We start from the raw sequence: 15,625 nt of genomic DNA on the forward strand, positions 1-15,625 counted from the left end.
AAAGTATACGTCTGAGCAGAAGCATCGTATTTGAAGAAACTGTTGCATAGATCTCACAGAGGACAACTGGCTCTTATCTTCGATCGAAGAAACAACTGGGGGTCTTTGGTCTGTTTTACATTATTGCGGCATATTGGCATAGTAATCTAAACAGGACTATCCAAAAAGCTATGGTAAGTTTTCATCATGGTGTCCTGATTTACAACTATGTGAGAAAGAAACCTCATTCCATTCTTCTCTAAGCCACATGGTTTGAACATGGTCTAACTGGCCGTGCTGAACAAAAAAAATGACTATACGTAAGTTCCACAGAAAGTGCATATTATCATTAAATAACTGAACCAAAATAGAAAAATAACTCATATAAAGGAATGTTTCAACATGTGTTCTGCTAATTGTTTCTATACGTTTTTTTTTTTTAAATTTACAAAACTACGTTTAGTATAAAAGAAAGTTTACATATGATTTATATAACTCCTATATTCAAAGTGCTTCTGAAGAAGATGGAAGGCATATTCCTCATTGGTATGAGTAGTCTCATTGCTTATAAAGGTTTATAAATAACAGTCTTTGGGGGGCAAGCCTCACCATATGCACAGAAATTGTGCACTTTTTCTCTGGGACCCCCCTCCCCTTCCCTTTTTTCCCACAATTCCATTATATCCCTCATCAGTATGTTGCAATAGCAGAGACCATGTCCACAAACAACATTAACAAATGTCTCTGTCTCTCTGGGAACTGTCCACCCTGCTGTGGTCAGTGTTGATGCACTCACACCTGCCGAGCTGGTCCAATGTGGTCACAGCGAGGAGCCACTGTCCCCCACCTCAAGTCTGAACACAGTGACGATGAATCAGAAAAGGGCCCGACAGTTTCTGCAAGTCTCTGCAGAAGTCTGTCGTTAGCAAAAACCCTCAACATTTCGACTTAGTCATCTCGGGGGAATCTCAGAGATTTCTCAATCAGGTGAGTTTCCTCTGAATGTGGATAGGGGAGCCTCACGCAATGCCGCGGCTCTTGAACTGAGTCAGAGAGCAGTCTGAGCCACAGACTCGAGGAGTCACCCACTATAAAGCACCCAGGGGTGTTGGGTGACGCTGCGGGTTTTTTTCTCTCTACCCAGCATTCACACACGGCTATATTTCAGCGAGCCAGAGGTTCATGAGAACTACCGAGGGCTTCGATCCAGCCCTCTTTTTTTTCCAGGGGCTTTTGGATAGGGAAGGGGGGTGGGGGTAGTTAGTGTTGTTGTTTTTGGGTAGGAACAGGGGCAGTGGCATGGTGGTGGTGGTGGTGATGGTGAGGATAGTGGTGGTGGCGGCAGGTGGTGCTAGTGGCACAGGCTGAGCTCCTTGCGCACCAGGCACTTCTTGCACTGCACCACGCAGCACCAGTGGAAGCGGCAGAGGCAGTTCTCCTCGAACACCACCGTCTCCTCGCGGTAGCCGCGGTCGCAGCAGAGCAGGTCGCAGCCGCTCATGTCCATGGCCGTGCTGTTGCACATGCGGCCGCGCGTGCCCAGCGAGCCCGTCTTGCGGTTGGGCAGGCAGAAGTCGGGCGACTCGGCCGAGTAGATGAGGTCCTGCTTGTCCGGCGGCTTGATGTTCTGGCCCACGGGGATGAGCGTCTTGCCGTCGTTGCCGCCCATCACCTTGGAGGCGCCGTTGAAGCGCTCCAGCAGCCGGTCGCCCACCTCGCGGAAGTGGGGCATCTTCTTCCAGCAGGTCCGCAGCGTGCAGGAGCCCGACAGGCCGTGGCACTTGCACTCGGTGCGCATGTAGTTCTTCACCGCCTGTTTTTGTGTTGAGACACAGAGGAGAGGGGGTGGGGGGGTGTGGGGGTGGGGGTGAGGGGGTAGATAGATTAGGGAGATAAAAGCAGACGCTATTCCGAAGGAATTTCACCTCCCCCCACCCCCTCCACCCTCCCTCTCTCCTAGCCTCTCACCCTGTCCACACCCCTTGCCTCTGGGCATCCTTCAGCTCTCAGACAGTGGAGACGAATAAGAGCTTGTGCCTTTATAAATCTGTCTTAATTATGCTCTGCTAAAACGCGCAGCCGGCCTCTCTTTGACAGAGGCACGCCGAACCACGGAAGAAGGGTTTGGGAGCAACAATGGCGGCGTGGGGGGTGCGTGGGGGAGGAAAAAAGGTGGAACGCTCCGTGACTCAAAAGCATCTCCCGTTCCTGAGCCACTCCCCTCCCGCCCACCTTTTCACCTGTGCGTGACCCCTCGCTGACAAGCCCGCTTTAAGCCACCGAGACAGTGACCCGGCCTGACCAGTGATGAAGAAATACTGATGCTGCGCAGCACACGCCCGCGTCCTCTGCAATTTCAGCCCGCGCCGTATAATTAACACCTGCACTTGAAAGGCCAAACAACCTCCAAAAAAAAAAAAACGCTCAAAAATGCAAAACAGGCCAAACAATTCTCGAGACATGCCTGTGAGGCGTGAAAAGAGAGTATGTGGTGTACGCTTGTTTTCTTGTTTCGGAGTCATAATTCTTGTTAAGGTATTGGTTTACCATGTCAAACCCATTGCTAACAGCGATGCAAGGTTACACAATAGATAAAAGCCTCGAATGTTTAACATGCCAAACAATTCTTTTGTGTCAGAAACCACTTAAGGTAAGTGAATTTTTCTGTTCATAATAACCCAACATGGTTATTTCATTATCTTCCTATTTCATTCGTTTCTTTTTTTTTCAAAATAATAGCGTTACATAAAGTAAATGTCAAAATACGGGTGCTACTCTTCAGGCAATTTACTATAGCAGAGCATGTTTTCCAAATATCCAGTCTAGGCCCAGTTTAATCCACCACATTTCCTGACTATCCCCTACCTGTGCTCTTCAGGTGCCTATCGGTTCATTTAGGCTTGACTATCCCCAGAGATCTGGGCAGGCCATGCAGCAGCAGCAGCGCACAAGGCTGTACATGTAACACCTATGCTTCAATGCAAAAAACATTCTCCCTGCGGATCTGCTGAGTGTTCAAAAACAACCTGGAGCTGTAATTCAACAACAAAAAAAGCTCTCACTCAGACGCACGCACACATACTCAGACACACACACACATACTCAGACACACGCATATCTCCCTATCAGCCTATCAGGAAAACTACAGTGCATGACTGATCTTGAGTTTAAAAACAAAGAGCAGAAAGCGATCAAAACAACAGATTGGCTTCAAAGGTTTCTCTTGCCGCGTACCAGACGTCCCGCCTCGTTGTTGTGCAGATCGATGAGGGTCCTGATGTCGCTCTTGCCCTTCTTCCGCTTGGCGTCCATGAACTGCTTGGACTTCTCGTAGCCGAACTCCACGTCGTCGCCGCAGCCGCCCCACTCCCACTTGACGCCCCCCTCGCCGCCCCCGGGGCCGGGCACGGTGGAGGGCCTCGGCGGCGCCCGGCTCCGCGTGGCCTCGCAGCCGCACTGCAGCAGCTCGCCCATGCTGCACGCCTGCGTCACCGTGTGGGTCACGCCGGCCGCCGTGATGGCGTACACGAACGCCGTCTCCCGGATGTCTGGCGGGGGAAAGCGAAAAAAAAAAACGTTTTAATGCTTTTTTATTTGGGTTCTTAACACGGGGGTAGAGTTACACATCCAAACATCAGTGGAAGCCTGTTGCACGCACACACGCACGCACTCACACGCACACGCACACACACACACACACAGAGAGGCACTCATGTTCGCGCACACACACTTATACACAGACACACAGCGGGAAAATCAGACAGGGCCTCTCCACAATTCACTTAGGACAATGACTGTGGTTGACACTGGGCGCTGATACACGTGGCATGTCTGATAGCCCACAGCTGCCGGGCTATTTCTGTAACAGAGCTTACCAGTCCCTGGCCCCCGCGTGCCGAGAGCCACATAACAGCAAAAACAAACTTAACGGGTTTTATGTGGAATAACAATATAACCCCCAGAACCCATCCCTCCGAAAGCTCTCGCTCACAAAGCTCTCATTCTCTGGCACTTTTAAGTGAAACTCCAAGTGACATTTCACACTTGGAGAGCGCTGCGAGCAAACCAGAGACAGAGCGAGAGAGAGAGAGAGTGAGCAGAGAAGGAGAGAGAGAGAAGGACAGAGAGAGAGAGGGACAGAGAGAGGGACAGAGAGAGAAGGGAGAGAGAGATGGCAGTTAGCAGCCCATTGTGATGCAGTTGAAATGAATGACTTTTATTTTGCTGGAGCTGGAAGACATGAGCGTGCAGTCACTGCCGAGGCGGCTGCCAATTCCATATCGCATGATTCAGTGAATGGGATTCATTAGAACCAGTGAAACGGAATCGGTGCCGTGAGAGGGGCTGCGGACCAGCACTTACTCTGATATTAATCCCAGCTGTCCGTCTGCACACCCACTGATGTCTCCATGCAAGAGCAGCATATGTGTGTGTGGGTGTGTGTGTGCATGCATGCATATCTGTGTGTGTGTGTGTGTGTGTGTGTGTGTGTGTGTGATTGTAAGTGGCCTCTGACAGCCCCTAGTTTGAACACCTGAACACACCTGTGGTTCTCTGGTGTGCATTAGGCCCACAGAGTGGAGCCGGTGGGAGTGCTGCCCCGGACTCACAGATCACAGCCTTGTCACATGCCTTTCGTTTGCCTGCAGTTGTTTTTTCTGGAACACACACTTGTTTTGAAATGAAAAAAGAAAAACAGTCGGCGAAAAAAAAAAAACAGCATTGTGTAAACGTTTCCCCACCCAGGCCAAAAAGTGACTAGGAGATGAGCCGATCCTTAACGGTCTTAAACGCGGCGTTAGCGCATTTGGCCGCCCGCTTCTACCCCGGCATCGCGACTCGCGCTAAACATTCCTCTCCAACGCAGATAAAAACGTGTGCGAGATAGAGAGAGAGAGAGAGAGAGAGAGAGAGAGAGAGAGAGACAGATAGAGAGAGACAGAGAGAGAGAGAGAGAGAGAGGATACAAGGCCTCCCTTCACGTCACGCTTAAAAAAAGCAGACGAGGTGATCGTTCTGGAGCAGCTGGGATTCGCCGGGCCTAACCGAACACAGTCACTGGGAGCGGCGCTGATCAAACGCTTCGAGCATCTCGCCATTCTTAGAAAAAGAACGGCGAGTGGAGCGAGGCCGGCCTTAACAGCCCATAATGTGTCTGCTCTCTGTCCAAGGTAATGCGCACCACATGCAGGAGGAATGTATCGATAGCTCTGATCGCGTCGAGGGCCCAGCCCGTGAACTCACTTGCATTCTTTTAAGGGGCAGGCGGCAACTGACAGATGGATCCAGCCGACATGAAGAGGTCCTTTGTAGGAAGGCACAATGAACAGAGAACACCGTCAAAAGCGAAATAACTTTTTTATCACCCCCGAATTCTTTATTGGATCACTAGACTCGAATTGCAGACCCAATTAGGTTAATGTCTGAAGCGAGAGACACTGAGGTTGTGAGGGAGGGAGGTATATGAAGATTCTACTCCTCTCACCTTCCTTTTTTTTATATTTTCCTCCGAGACACAAATTCCAAACAAATTTCTGCCTCTGCCTGTGTCTGGGCCTGCCTGAGATAGGACCCGATGCCAGAAGGGGCTTCTGGAAGAATTAGCAATTTTTTTTTTTAATACTTCAATCTTTGAATCAATGATGCATGGGTGTGCTGGTTCAAAAGGATGAGCAGAGAGAGAGAGACAAACAGAGAGAAAAAGAGAGTGAGACAGAGAGAGAGAGACAGAGAGAGAGAGAGAGAGGAGCAAAATGGGGCCTCTCCACTCAGAGAGCGGACGGTGCCTGACGGCTGTGAATAATTTTGATTGATTTATTTTGCCTCCATGCGCTGCCGTCTGAACAGAGAGGGGGGGGCTTCGGCCTTTCTCCCCCGCGCCGATGCGCGGATCCTGTTGCATACCTGACAGCCACATTCATTAAGTCGACGTGCATGGGGGTGGCGCGAGTAATCCCCCAAATATGTATCCTTTACACAGTTACGCCAGTAAACACGCATTCCAGTGGGTGTCCCGTCGAGCTCCAGTGTTTTGGAGAGGGGTGGGGGTGGGGGTGACGTGTTAATTGTTTCGTTACAGTCGGTCCACTGATCCTGTTAAAATTGTCCTGTCCGTCACGGGGAAGGGCTGTGTGCCATGACCTACTCATCAGACAGAGACGCGTATAAAAACCCACTTCACTCCCTTCAGAAGAATGAAGCAGGGTACAAAAAAAAATAAATATAAAAAAAAAGAGTGCTTACTGTTTGATGTTGACGTGGATTTGCATGGCCTGTACTTGCAGGTGTGAAACGGGATTGTGGAGCAGAAACAAGGGAGGCGATGAGCTTAAGTCCTGAAACAACTGTCTTCCCCTGGGGGAGAGCGCTATGTTTATTCTACTGCAGCATTGTGTTACCTGATACAACCCAGCCCCAGCTCGCCCCCCCCCCCCCCTCTCCCACTCCAAACTAGAGGAGCCCGCGCTCTCTCCACCCCACCACTGTATGTTACAAATACAAAACACATCTGCTACACAAATGGCCTATCTGTGGTGAGACGAATCAGGGAGATTTACAACCGAGCGACGACGGGATCTCCAAAAAATCTCCAAATGCAGACATTTTAGATTAACTACAGGCGTTTTCAATTGAGGGAATTTAGTCAGAAGAACTCTCGGCAGAACTATAACTCAGACACTTATGTTCCTCACGTTGTAGTTTGGTCATTGTGTTTATAAAACCATGTGAATGGCCCATCACATTCAATAATCAGGGAATTCATGGGATTGTTAAGCGAGGGATTGTCATACGATATATAATTTACATACAAAGACTTGGGACGAGCGCATAGTTGTTTTCCAAAACAGCAGTGCAAGACAGAGAAGAGACAGGAAGAAAAAAAAAAGAAATGAGAAATAAATCCCAAACCTCAAAACCCCAGACAATTCAAAGCCTGCAAACACTGACTGACAGAGAAACAGACAGAAGCTTGACTGCTGCGAAGGAAACACTAATGCCGCGCATTCCTGAGGTGACAGTAGAAAATTGCACAGAGGCGGCATTATGATTTTATTTTGTCTAATTAGGCTAGCATATTATCGGCGAGCATTTCTAATTACTCCATTACGAGGCCCAAACAGACAGCGTGCTTAAGCAGCCTTGGAGTCTTCCAGCAAAACCTTGGCATTAGGGGCCCCTCCCTTGGGCCAAGACAACAGCTTTGGTTTATATATTTGAATAGAGGAAGAAAATAGCCCCCAGTTATTTTTGCAATGGGAGAAATATGCGAGCCACTTTGCCCCGTGTGGCTCCCACACCAGGAAGTAAACCTGTCTTTGCAAGAGTTCTCCGGTCTGACACGTGGTCATTACAGGTACATCTTGGTAATTGGAGTAAATACTTCAAAACAGTGGAGCACTTTGCCCCCTTCCCAAAGACACCGAGGAATTTATGATTCATTTCCATTGGGAGCAAGGAGACATCTCTTTTGTGTCGTTTTTGTTTTTTGGGACGGGGGGGGGTTAGGTTTGGCCAGAGCAGACAGTGCGAGTCATGTTGCAATCCGTGTGGAAACACGTCTCTGCTGGAAGCGTGGCAGTCGGCGTAGCCACATCTATGGATCTGATTTAGCTCAATGACTCTGCTGGTCAGGCGTAGAGCGGCAGCATGGTGGACGGGGCTGGGCCCACGACCTGGTCAGACGGGTGACTACACTTGGGGCACATCATCAAAGGAATGGTGGAAAGCGAGGGAGAGAGAGAGAGAGAAAGAGAGAAAGAGGGAGAGAGAAAAAGAGGGAGAGAAGCACTCTGCCCTCTGCTGGCAGCCACCAACAGCACAACACAACACAACAAACAACACAAACACAAACACAAACACAAACATCAATAGGCAACACGCCGGAGACGCGCTGCCATCGGAAATGAACGCAGCATCCCCTCAAATACTCATCCTTCCCTCTGACAAACCAAAATGCTGCTTATGTGCCCGCAGTGTATCTGCCAGTGGTGATTACAGGCTTGGGCAGGGAAGACACGGAGCACTTGGCTATGCGAATCCGCGAGTGTAATACATCCCTCATCGCGAGCGCAACGCTGAGGTTCATTTAGTCTGCAAATCTTTAAACGATGTACTCGCATGCATTTCCAATTAAGGGTACTAATGGCCTACTGCAGCGATGCGTTCAATTATGGTGCTTCGCTGGCACTTTGAGCGTATGATGAATACCTCGTCTGCAGTTAAATCATGGGTTATGAAACAAGCCAATAGACAAAGTTTACAAAACAGAGGATAAAACTGTGCCACTTATAGACACTCGCGCACACACACACAAGCCTCTCATTGTCGGGCCACGAAGAATGAGGCCTATGAATCAAACGCATCAACAGCGAGGAGATGGGGAGATGGGGGGTGGGGTGGGGGGTGTAGGCAGTGAACTTTAGTGAGCCGCAGGCCCTACATTACTTTTATTAGTCTCTTCAAAGGCCCCATGAGGCGCACAAGATCACTGATTATGCAAGGCAATTTTAGGTGATCATTTTGAGTGTGCAATCTGCGGAGACGACAAGGCAGTCAAGTGAAAATCCGTCTCTCTCAGACAACAGCTGGCCTTGTTATGCACGAGGCGGGCCTAAGAACAGACGTGGGAGTTGAAATGAGGGCACTGGACTTTGAGCCTCAGGGGTCAAGGGTTCACGACGGCAGTGGTCACTGGAGGACCAGTAAGACCAGTCTTGCTTAGTTGCAGTGGAGAGGTAGCTCTGTTTTGCCTATGAAGACCAAACCACTCACCTTGCTGCAGGATTTTGCCAAAGTACTTGTTCTGGCTGGTACAGTTCCACCGGCGAAAACGAAACTGGTACTGGCACTCCCGCACGCCCAGCTTGGCGCCCTTGGCGACCTCGTTGACAATCTCCGGCTGCGTCTGGCACAGCTCGGCCTGTTTGCCGGCCAGACGCTTGGTCTTCCTGCAGATGCTGTTGGGGTCCATGACCAGCGGGCTCCCCACTGCCCTGTAGGGAAAAACACAGCAGGTTTACTGGCACGCCGCGTCCTCCCTCGAAGAATAACACGGGGCGAAAAGTTGAAGTTTCACACACGAGCGGAATTCATTGGACTTCCTGCACGTAGTAATACTCACAGCCCTACCGCTTACGATTATGATTTATTTTTTAATAAATCACACTTTTATGTGAATAAAACACAACAAAACATTAGCAATAAAGGCCCACTCCTTTTGAACATGCACGGATAACATATAAGGGGAGAATGCCGCACACTAATTGCTGGGTTTGTTCAAAAGTGCTGACAGATGTATGTTTACTCTTGGGTAAATTGTTTATTTCAAGTCTTAATGGCAGTGTAGGCCTCAGGTCCAAGACTCAGAACTCTTGCCAGAGCTTCCCATGACAGGCCACTATGATGTAATGTGAGAACTGCGCTGCAGTCCAAATTCTGTCTATTTAATAACGTTTGTATCGGACTAAAGTTCAGCTGATGGGATTTGTGCATTCGACTTTTTTATCTTTATAAAGCTGTCTGTGGGAGCAAGGCTTTGTGAGAATACCTCATTGCTTCTCACTCACCCCTGTCAGGGCTAATCTTTCAGACTAATAGCATTCATCTGCCGTGTGAGTTTGTTTTAAGAAGTCACCCCAACACTCTTGCCAATCCCTACCACGGCGGTCCGATTAGAAATATGAGACATGGGATAGCTGGCTTTAAAAAAAAAAAAAAAGAAAAAAGACAAAAAGTGATGCATCCCATCTTGATTAGTCAAATACTTCACTTTAACAAAGTAATTTATATACCGGTGCTCTCAAGGCACCAGACACTTAAAATAAGCACACGTTCTATGTATCCTGTATGGCCCTATTTAATGGATCCCGGCATTCCAACAGCACAAGAAAAAGCCCTGAAGAGGCTGAGCGCACAATAACAACCTGCCATAATGTGGACGACTGACTCTCTGCGCAATCTCCTTGCAGTGAGAACAGACATCTTCTCCCTCGGGCCGCGGGCCTTACGACTTTTGGATGGAAGCTTCCTCCTGCCACTTATTGACAATATATTGACAGTGTTTCCATGGAGACCCGTGAGAAGAGGAACATATCTCGGGCAGGCATGACGGCACTCTTTGCACATGTCTCAATCCAAACCCAATCCATGCCCCGGCGTGATTAGGACATGCAGATACAGTACTTAGCAGCCGCCCAGCCACCTTCAGAAACCAATGATTATCTGATGTGTCATGGTCTCCAAACCTGCACAAATCTCGATGCCAAGATCCCGGGCTTTGAAACTGGCTCTTAAAAGCTGCGCATGAATTGTGGAACCATATTTTACAGCGGGAGGTGTAGACTCGTAAAAAAAGCAGACTGTGTTGGACACCATTTCTGCCCCAAGTCCTGTTTCATTGTAAGAGAGAGGCTGAGAGGCAGACAGGGCTTTTCTGAAGAAAGGCTTGAATATCACAGAGGACGCTGGAGCACTGGCAGGGATGTGTGTGCGGTCAGAGTATGGTTTTCAGCGATATGGAGATGAAGATATTTGTCTGTCTCAACCACCCAGAGCTCCAGCTATAATCAAAACCAGTCGTGACCCAGAAGGGACCCTGGGAGGATCAGAACTCGATGGATGTGCCTACCGCAAGCTGAGAGCCTAAGCACAAGCACAAGCACTGAGACAGCGACCTTGTATTCCAGATAAGGAGTCCATCTATCTCTGTTCGCTGTGACTTCCTACTTTATATCAGCACCAGTAGAACTCTCAAACACGGTGATAAAGCCGAGATAGGGCCCAATCACAACACAGATGAAGACAAGGACTATCAGTGTGCAATCAGGAACCAACAAAAATAGCAATATCATGCATGAAATCATAAAAATAATACGAGGCAGGAGACAAGAATAGGAGAGGGCCGGAAATTATGATTAAGAAAAGCCTAATCCAAACAATCAATTCAAGAGCCCTGTGATTCAGACTACTTGAGATGAGCCGTTTCTATGGCCCGGGGACCTCAGGTTACATTATGAATTGCCCGACTACAGATAAGTCCCTTTTCACTTTGAGAAAAGAGTGAATTTCATCCTCCTTAATCCCCAAAGTATGCTGGATATGAAGTCAGTCACGACAGGGCTGGAACATAGGAGAGTGGCTTGGGTTAAGTCCTGTGGTCCATGGCTCGCGGCCATGGCACAATCTCTGCTCAAATTCGACACTAAATCAAGTGACTGGAACCTGGACGCTGCACGACAGTGATGCGTGGCTGCTGTCCGTCATGGACATGCCTGGGAATGAGCGTGGACAGCGGGAGGTGGGGGAAATCGGGGGGGCGCTCGGAGTGACATCCAAGCGTCTGGGAAGCGAGAGGAGGCCACATGCTCTGTGGTGAAACACTGTAAGCGCGTTGGCCTTCGCCAAGCTCCCCGTCACTCGATCTTTATCTGATCCAATCTCTACTGTCCTTGATTGGAACTCTCTTTTCCTACAACCCCCGTGCCCTCACCACCACCGCCATCAGTGCTGCCACAATCACCCACAACACACCCGTCCAATTGCAATGCTGAACAATAACACAAAAGAACATTCTGTTTTTCTGGAATCCCTGCAAACAGATGTATGCAACACTGGGGCTAAACTCAGGGTGGCATGGGGCAGGTAATGTGTTGACTGGACCGGCGGCGGTGATGGTGGTGGTGGTGGTGAGCGGGGGCTACATGCGCGGTTGACTGGGCAGGCTCAGAGTGGCGGTTGCACGTGCACGGCCATACAGGGGCACACCTGTTGGGTACGGACCTGGCATGTGGCCAGCGGTTGACCCCAGACACTTCGGAGGAGGACGCTCCTCCAGAATCCCACACAGACCCTTTGCCTCAGTTCTAAGGGCTGGAGAGAGCCATTAAAAGGTCCTACAGCAGGGTTATCTCCGGATGTTTTCATCTCCTCTTCCTCCTCCTCAAAACACCGCCGGCCTGTCAATCTGGCAAGGGCTGCATGAGTGTCAGTGTGTGGACATCATGATAGTGTTATCTAAGCTAAAGTTAAATTATGCCCGGTCCTTTGAAACTGCTCTTGACTCTTCAAGCTTTAAAGTTTGCTCAGTTCTGGTGTGTGACCATGTGCAAATGTGCAGTATGCAGGGCAGAGAAAAATACAGTATACTGCTTTAATCAGTCTGTTACCAAATGCACTGTTTCTGTCCCATTTAACGTCATGCATGTCATATGCTGAACTTAAGACTGCTTTATGGTGAGATCCATCGCCTGAAGGTCCACCTAGAATTCCAACTCTGACCTCCTGATGTCTCTCTGCCTTTTTTCACAAACAATAACTCATCCCACTCACACTCAACTTCTTGTCCGAATAGCCTACCTGCAAACTCAGAATTCATTCATAAAATAGACATGTGTGTGTGTTCTAAAAAAAAAAAAAAAAAAAAAAACAAGTCGTGAGACCACTAACTACAACTCTATTCAAGTCTGAGAACACTGACAATCAAAATAAACACCCAAATGGCGGATTGGATTTATAAATGTGTAAACACCACATGTCATGTCATGGAGTTCAGAATTAAATTGTGTTTACCGGGAAATTTCTTCACATTGATCATACTTCACCAACACTGCTCGAGGCGTAACGTGAATTTAAGTGCAGGGTAGGGAGTAAAATTTGACATAAAATCAGGTACTATCTGCGATTAATAATGCTAGACAATGGCTGAATTTTATCAGGACTAACAATATGCTAACATTTTATTTATCGCAATGCAAACACGGGCTGACGACAACACCCACTAACGCCACAGATTTTAATTTATTCTATATCTAACCATAAAACTGGTATTCTGGTGAAATAGCCTACCCAGTTGTTAGCACATGTCAAACGTGTTTTTGCAGGGTAACTTACCACCACAAGCCGATTATGTTAACCGGACAAAGGAGGATAAAAAACAGAGCAAGCTGTGTTCGCGAGAGTGGAATCATCATGACGAAAGTGAAAATATCCCTTTTACTTGCTGAAATTTACACAGGAAAAAAACTAATCCCATAAGTGTGTCCAAGCGTTGGCTTCCTGTAAAGTTGTTGAAGTGTGGAAGTTTTTCAGCACCCCCGCAAACTGTGTAGAAACTGTGCTGAACTTCTTGGGTTCATCACTACGATTCGATTACCCAGCGAGGACAGTGGCAGCAACATCCGTGCTGAAATTGCTAAACGTCTTCATTGCTCATTTTCTGGCAGACGGCTTTTCGAGAACGAGAATATTAAGAGGAACTCTCCTTGAAGTGACACAAGCGCGTCCTGACTAAACTCCCAAATTCCAATACCAAGGCGATTTCAATCTGCCACAAGGATACTAGAGCCCGAGGGGATGGAATGTAGCCAGACCCCGGGCAACAGTTAGGTAACAAAGAATATCTATATGAACTGAACAGACTCCATGAGGAATTTTAGCTCCAACTTTTAAATATTTACAAATGAAAGGCTGTGACATGCATTGCCATGTGTTCCCTTGTGCAGTGGTGTCCTGCGTCTAGGAGGGGCGGCAAGAGTCTTCAGCAGATACAGGTAGGTAGATGTCACGAACAATTCGACTTGTAGCGCGCACGTTAACCAGCACTTTTCCAGCCTTCAACAGCTCTTATTTTCTCTCAGTACCAAATGCCCTCATCATCCACACGGCGTGACGTTGCTGAAGGCAAAGTCAAATCCTTACTGTCACTCAGAGAGAAGAAAGGAAAGCAAGAGGGGAGGAAAGGTCTCCTCTTGAAACGTAAGAATTCATGAAACAGAAAGTAAGAGACCTTATTTTCCGTTGCAAATTATTCATATTTAGGTTGTTTTAAGCAGCACATTTAGAGTTCAATTGGTAGCCAACATATAGCTAATTATTATTTTCACAGTGTCATATCATCGACATGCACATATCATACCAATAAGGAACAGAACATTAATGGCAGAATGGTTGGAATATTTTAGCTGGTTCCAAACGTCTCATAGGGCTACTGACGGAATGAATGTCTGAATGAACATTTTAAAATATCAGTTAAATGTATTCTTCTGAATAATACATTTGTGGATACTCACCTAGCCTATTGGTAGACCAGTGGACACCCCAACACACACACACACACACACACACACACACACACACACACACACACACACACACACACACACACACACAGACATATCAAAAAGTTTGCCTGGGGTTTCATTTCCGAAAATCATATTTTGTTGTTATCATGCCTATTATTGAATTCCAATACAGTGATGCAATCTGTCACCATGTGGGCATACGCAAACAGGTAATATCACTGACATGAGTCTCTTTTTATTTTTCATTTCACCCCTTTGATAGCTTGGAGCAGGGAGGAGATCAGATGGGCCATTTGTCTGCTATCTCACAGTCAGGTCTCTTTGATTTTTTCCCTTTGTTTTCCCTCCAGCTTCAAAGAGGGAAATATGGAACAGTTTTGACTAAGCCGCAGGTGTGTCGCAGAAGCAATACTTCAATTTATCATTACATAAAAGGGTAGAGATAACCAGCTTGGCCTGATGATTGTGTTAATGGGCAGTAATCAAATGACCCCATTGACCCTTGTATTAAAGGTCATGGGAGTCAGCCATTGTGTTTGCTTTAATTTGTGCTCAATAAAACGAGAAAACAAATCCACATTCATGAAAGCTCTCAAAGAGAAGTCGGTAGATACTGTGCACAGTGCTCATGCTTACATGTCCCAACACTAGCTTACTGCTGCATCTGCAGCCAAGCATTAGGTTATTTGGTATGGTTTTAGGAAACATAAAGTTTGCGTTCAAAGATAAAGTATTCATTTAATGGGATTCCCCAGTAACAAACAAACACACACACACACACACACACACACACACACACACACACACACACACACACACCTACAAAGATATATATATATATATATATATATATACTGTATACTGTATATATATTAGAAAGATGGTGTGGACAACACTAACTTACTTGTGGCACTTTCTCTATCTCTCTTCACCTCTCTCCCTCCCTCGCTCTCTCTCTCTCTCTCTCTCTCTCTCTCTCTCTCTCTCTCTCCACGTATGTGTGTTTTGTTTGGGAGGAGTGATTCTTCATACTTGGCTTAAACTTTATGGACAATAAAGATCCCATTTCAAAGTGCAGCAGGGTGTTGAGCCTGGGGTCTTGGCTGAGCGTTCCTGGGAACAGCCCTCTGAAGACCCACTGTATGTCTCCGGCCGACGCACACACAGCTCCATGAGCTCTCAGCCCAGGCTGTGCTCCGGACAGAACAGCCATTTACCTTCTCCCACTCGTCTTTAACTCCCTCTCTTTTTCACACTTCTCCCATCCGTTGTCAAACTCACCAGCTTTGGGGTGATTGAGATCACCAATCCCTCTTCCCTGATTCCCGAAACTGGTCCATCTAATTCATTTGTTGCTTATGTTTTTTAAACTGTTTAGCCGTTTAATGTCAAACAGAGAGTCGATTCATTCTCTGATGGATTATCATCTGATATGATTAGAATTCCTATTGCACATAATATTTTATATGCTAAGCTTAAAAATTACTTCTAAATCAAAACCACATGACGCGTATGTGCCATAACCTTTTTAAACAAGCCACAGTCATTTCTGGAATCCCCACGAGAAG

At 47.4% G+C, this 15,625-nt stretch overlaps 1 protein-coding gene across 1 annotated transcript; it reads right to left on the reverse strand.

The window, feature by feature from the left end:
• Nucleotides 1-808: 808 nt before the first annotated feature.
• On the reverse strand, nucleotides 809-13,539 carry wnt6b (wingless-type MMTV integration site family, member 6b). The gene is made up of 4 exons (XM_062534057.1): nucleotides 12,868-13,539; nucleotides 8,752-8,972; nucleotides 3,214-3,527; nucleotides 809-1,792 (listed from the first exon to the last, which is right to left on the reverse strand). Exons 1-4 carry the CDS (start codon nucleotides 12,945-12,947, stop codon nucleotides 1,331-1,333), a joined length of 1,077 nt encoding a protein of 358 aa, XP_062390041.1. The 5' UTR covers nucleotides 12,948-13,539; the 3' UTR covers nucleotides 809-1,330.
• Between the last annotated feature and the right edge of the window lie 2,086 nt (nucleotides 13,540-15,625).

The sequence above is a fragment of the Sardina pilchardus genome, chromosome 4, assembly GCF_963854185.1.
Source record: "Sardina pilchardus chromosome 4, fSarPil1.1, whole genome shotgun sequence".
In the NCBI taxonomy this organism is placed as follows: domain Eukaryota; kingdom Metazoa; phylum Chordata; class Actinopteri; order Clupeiformes; family Clupeidae; genus Sardina; species Sardina pilchardus.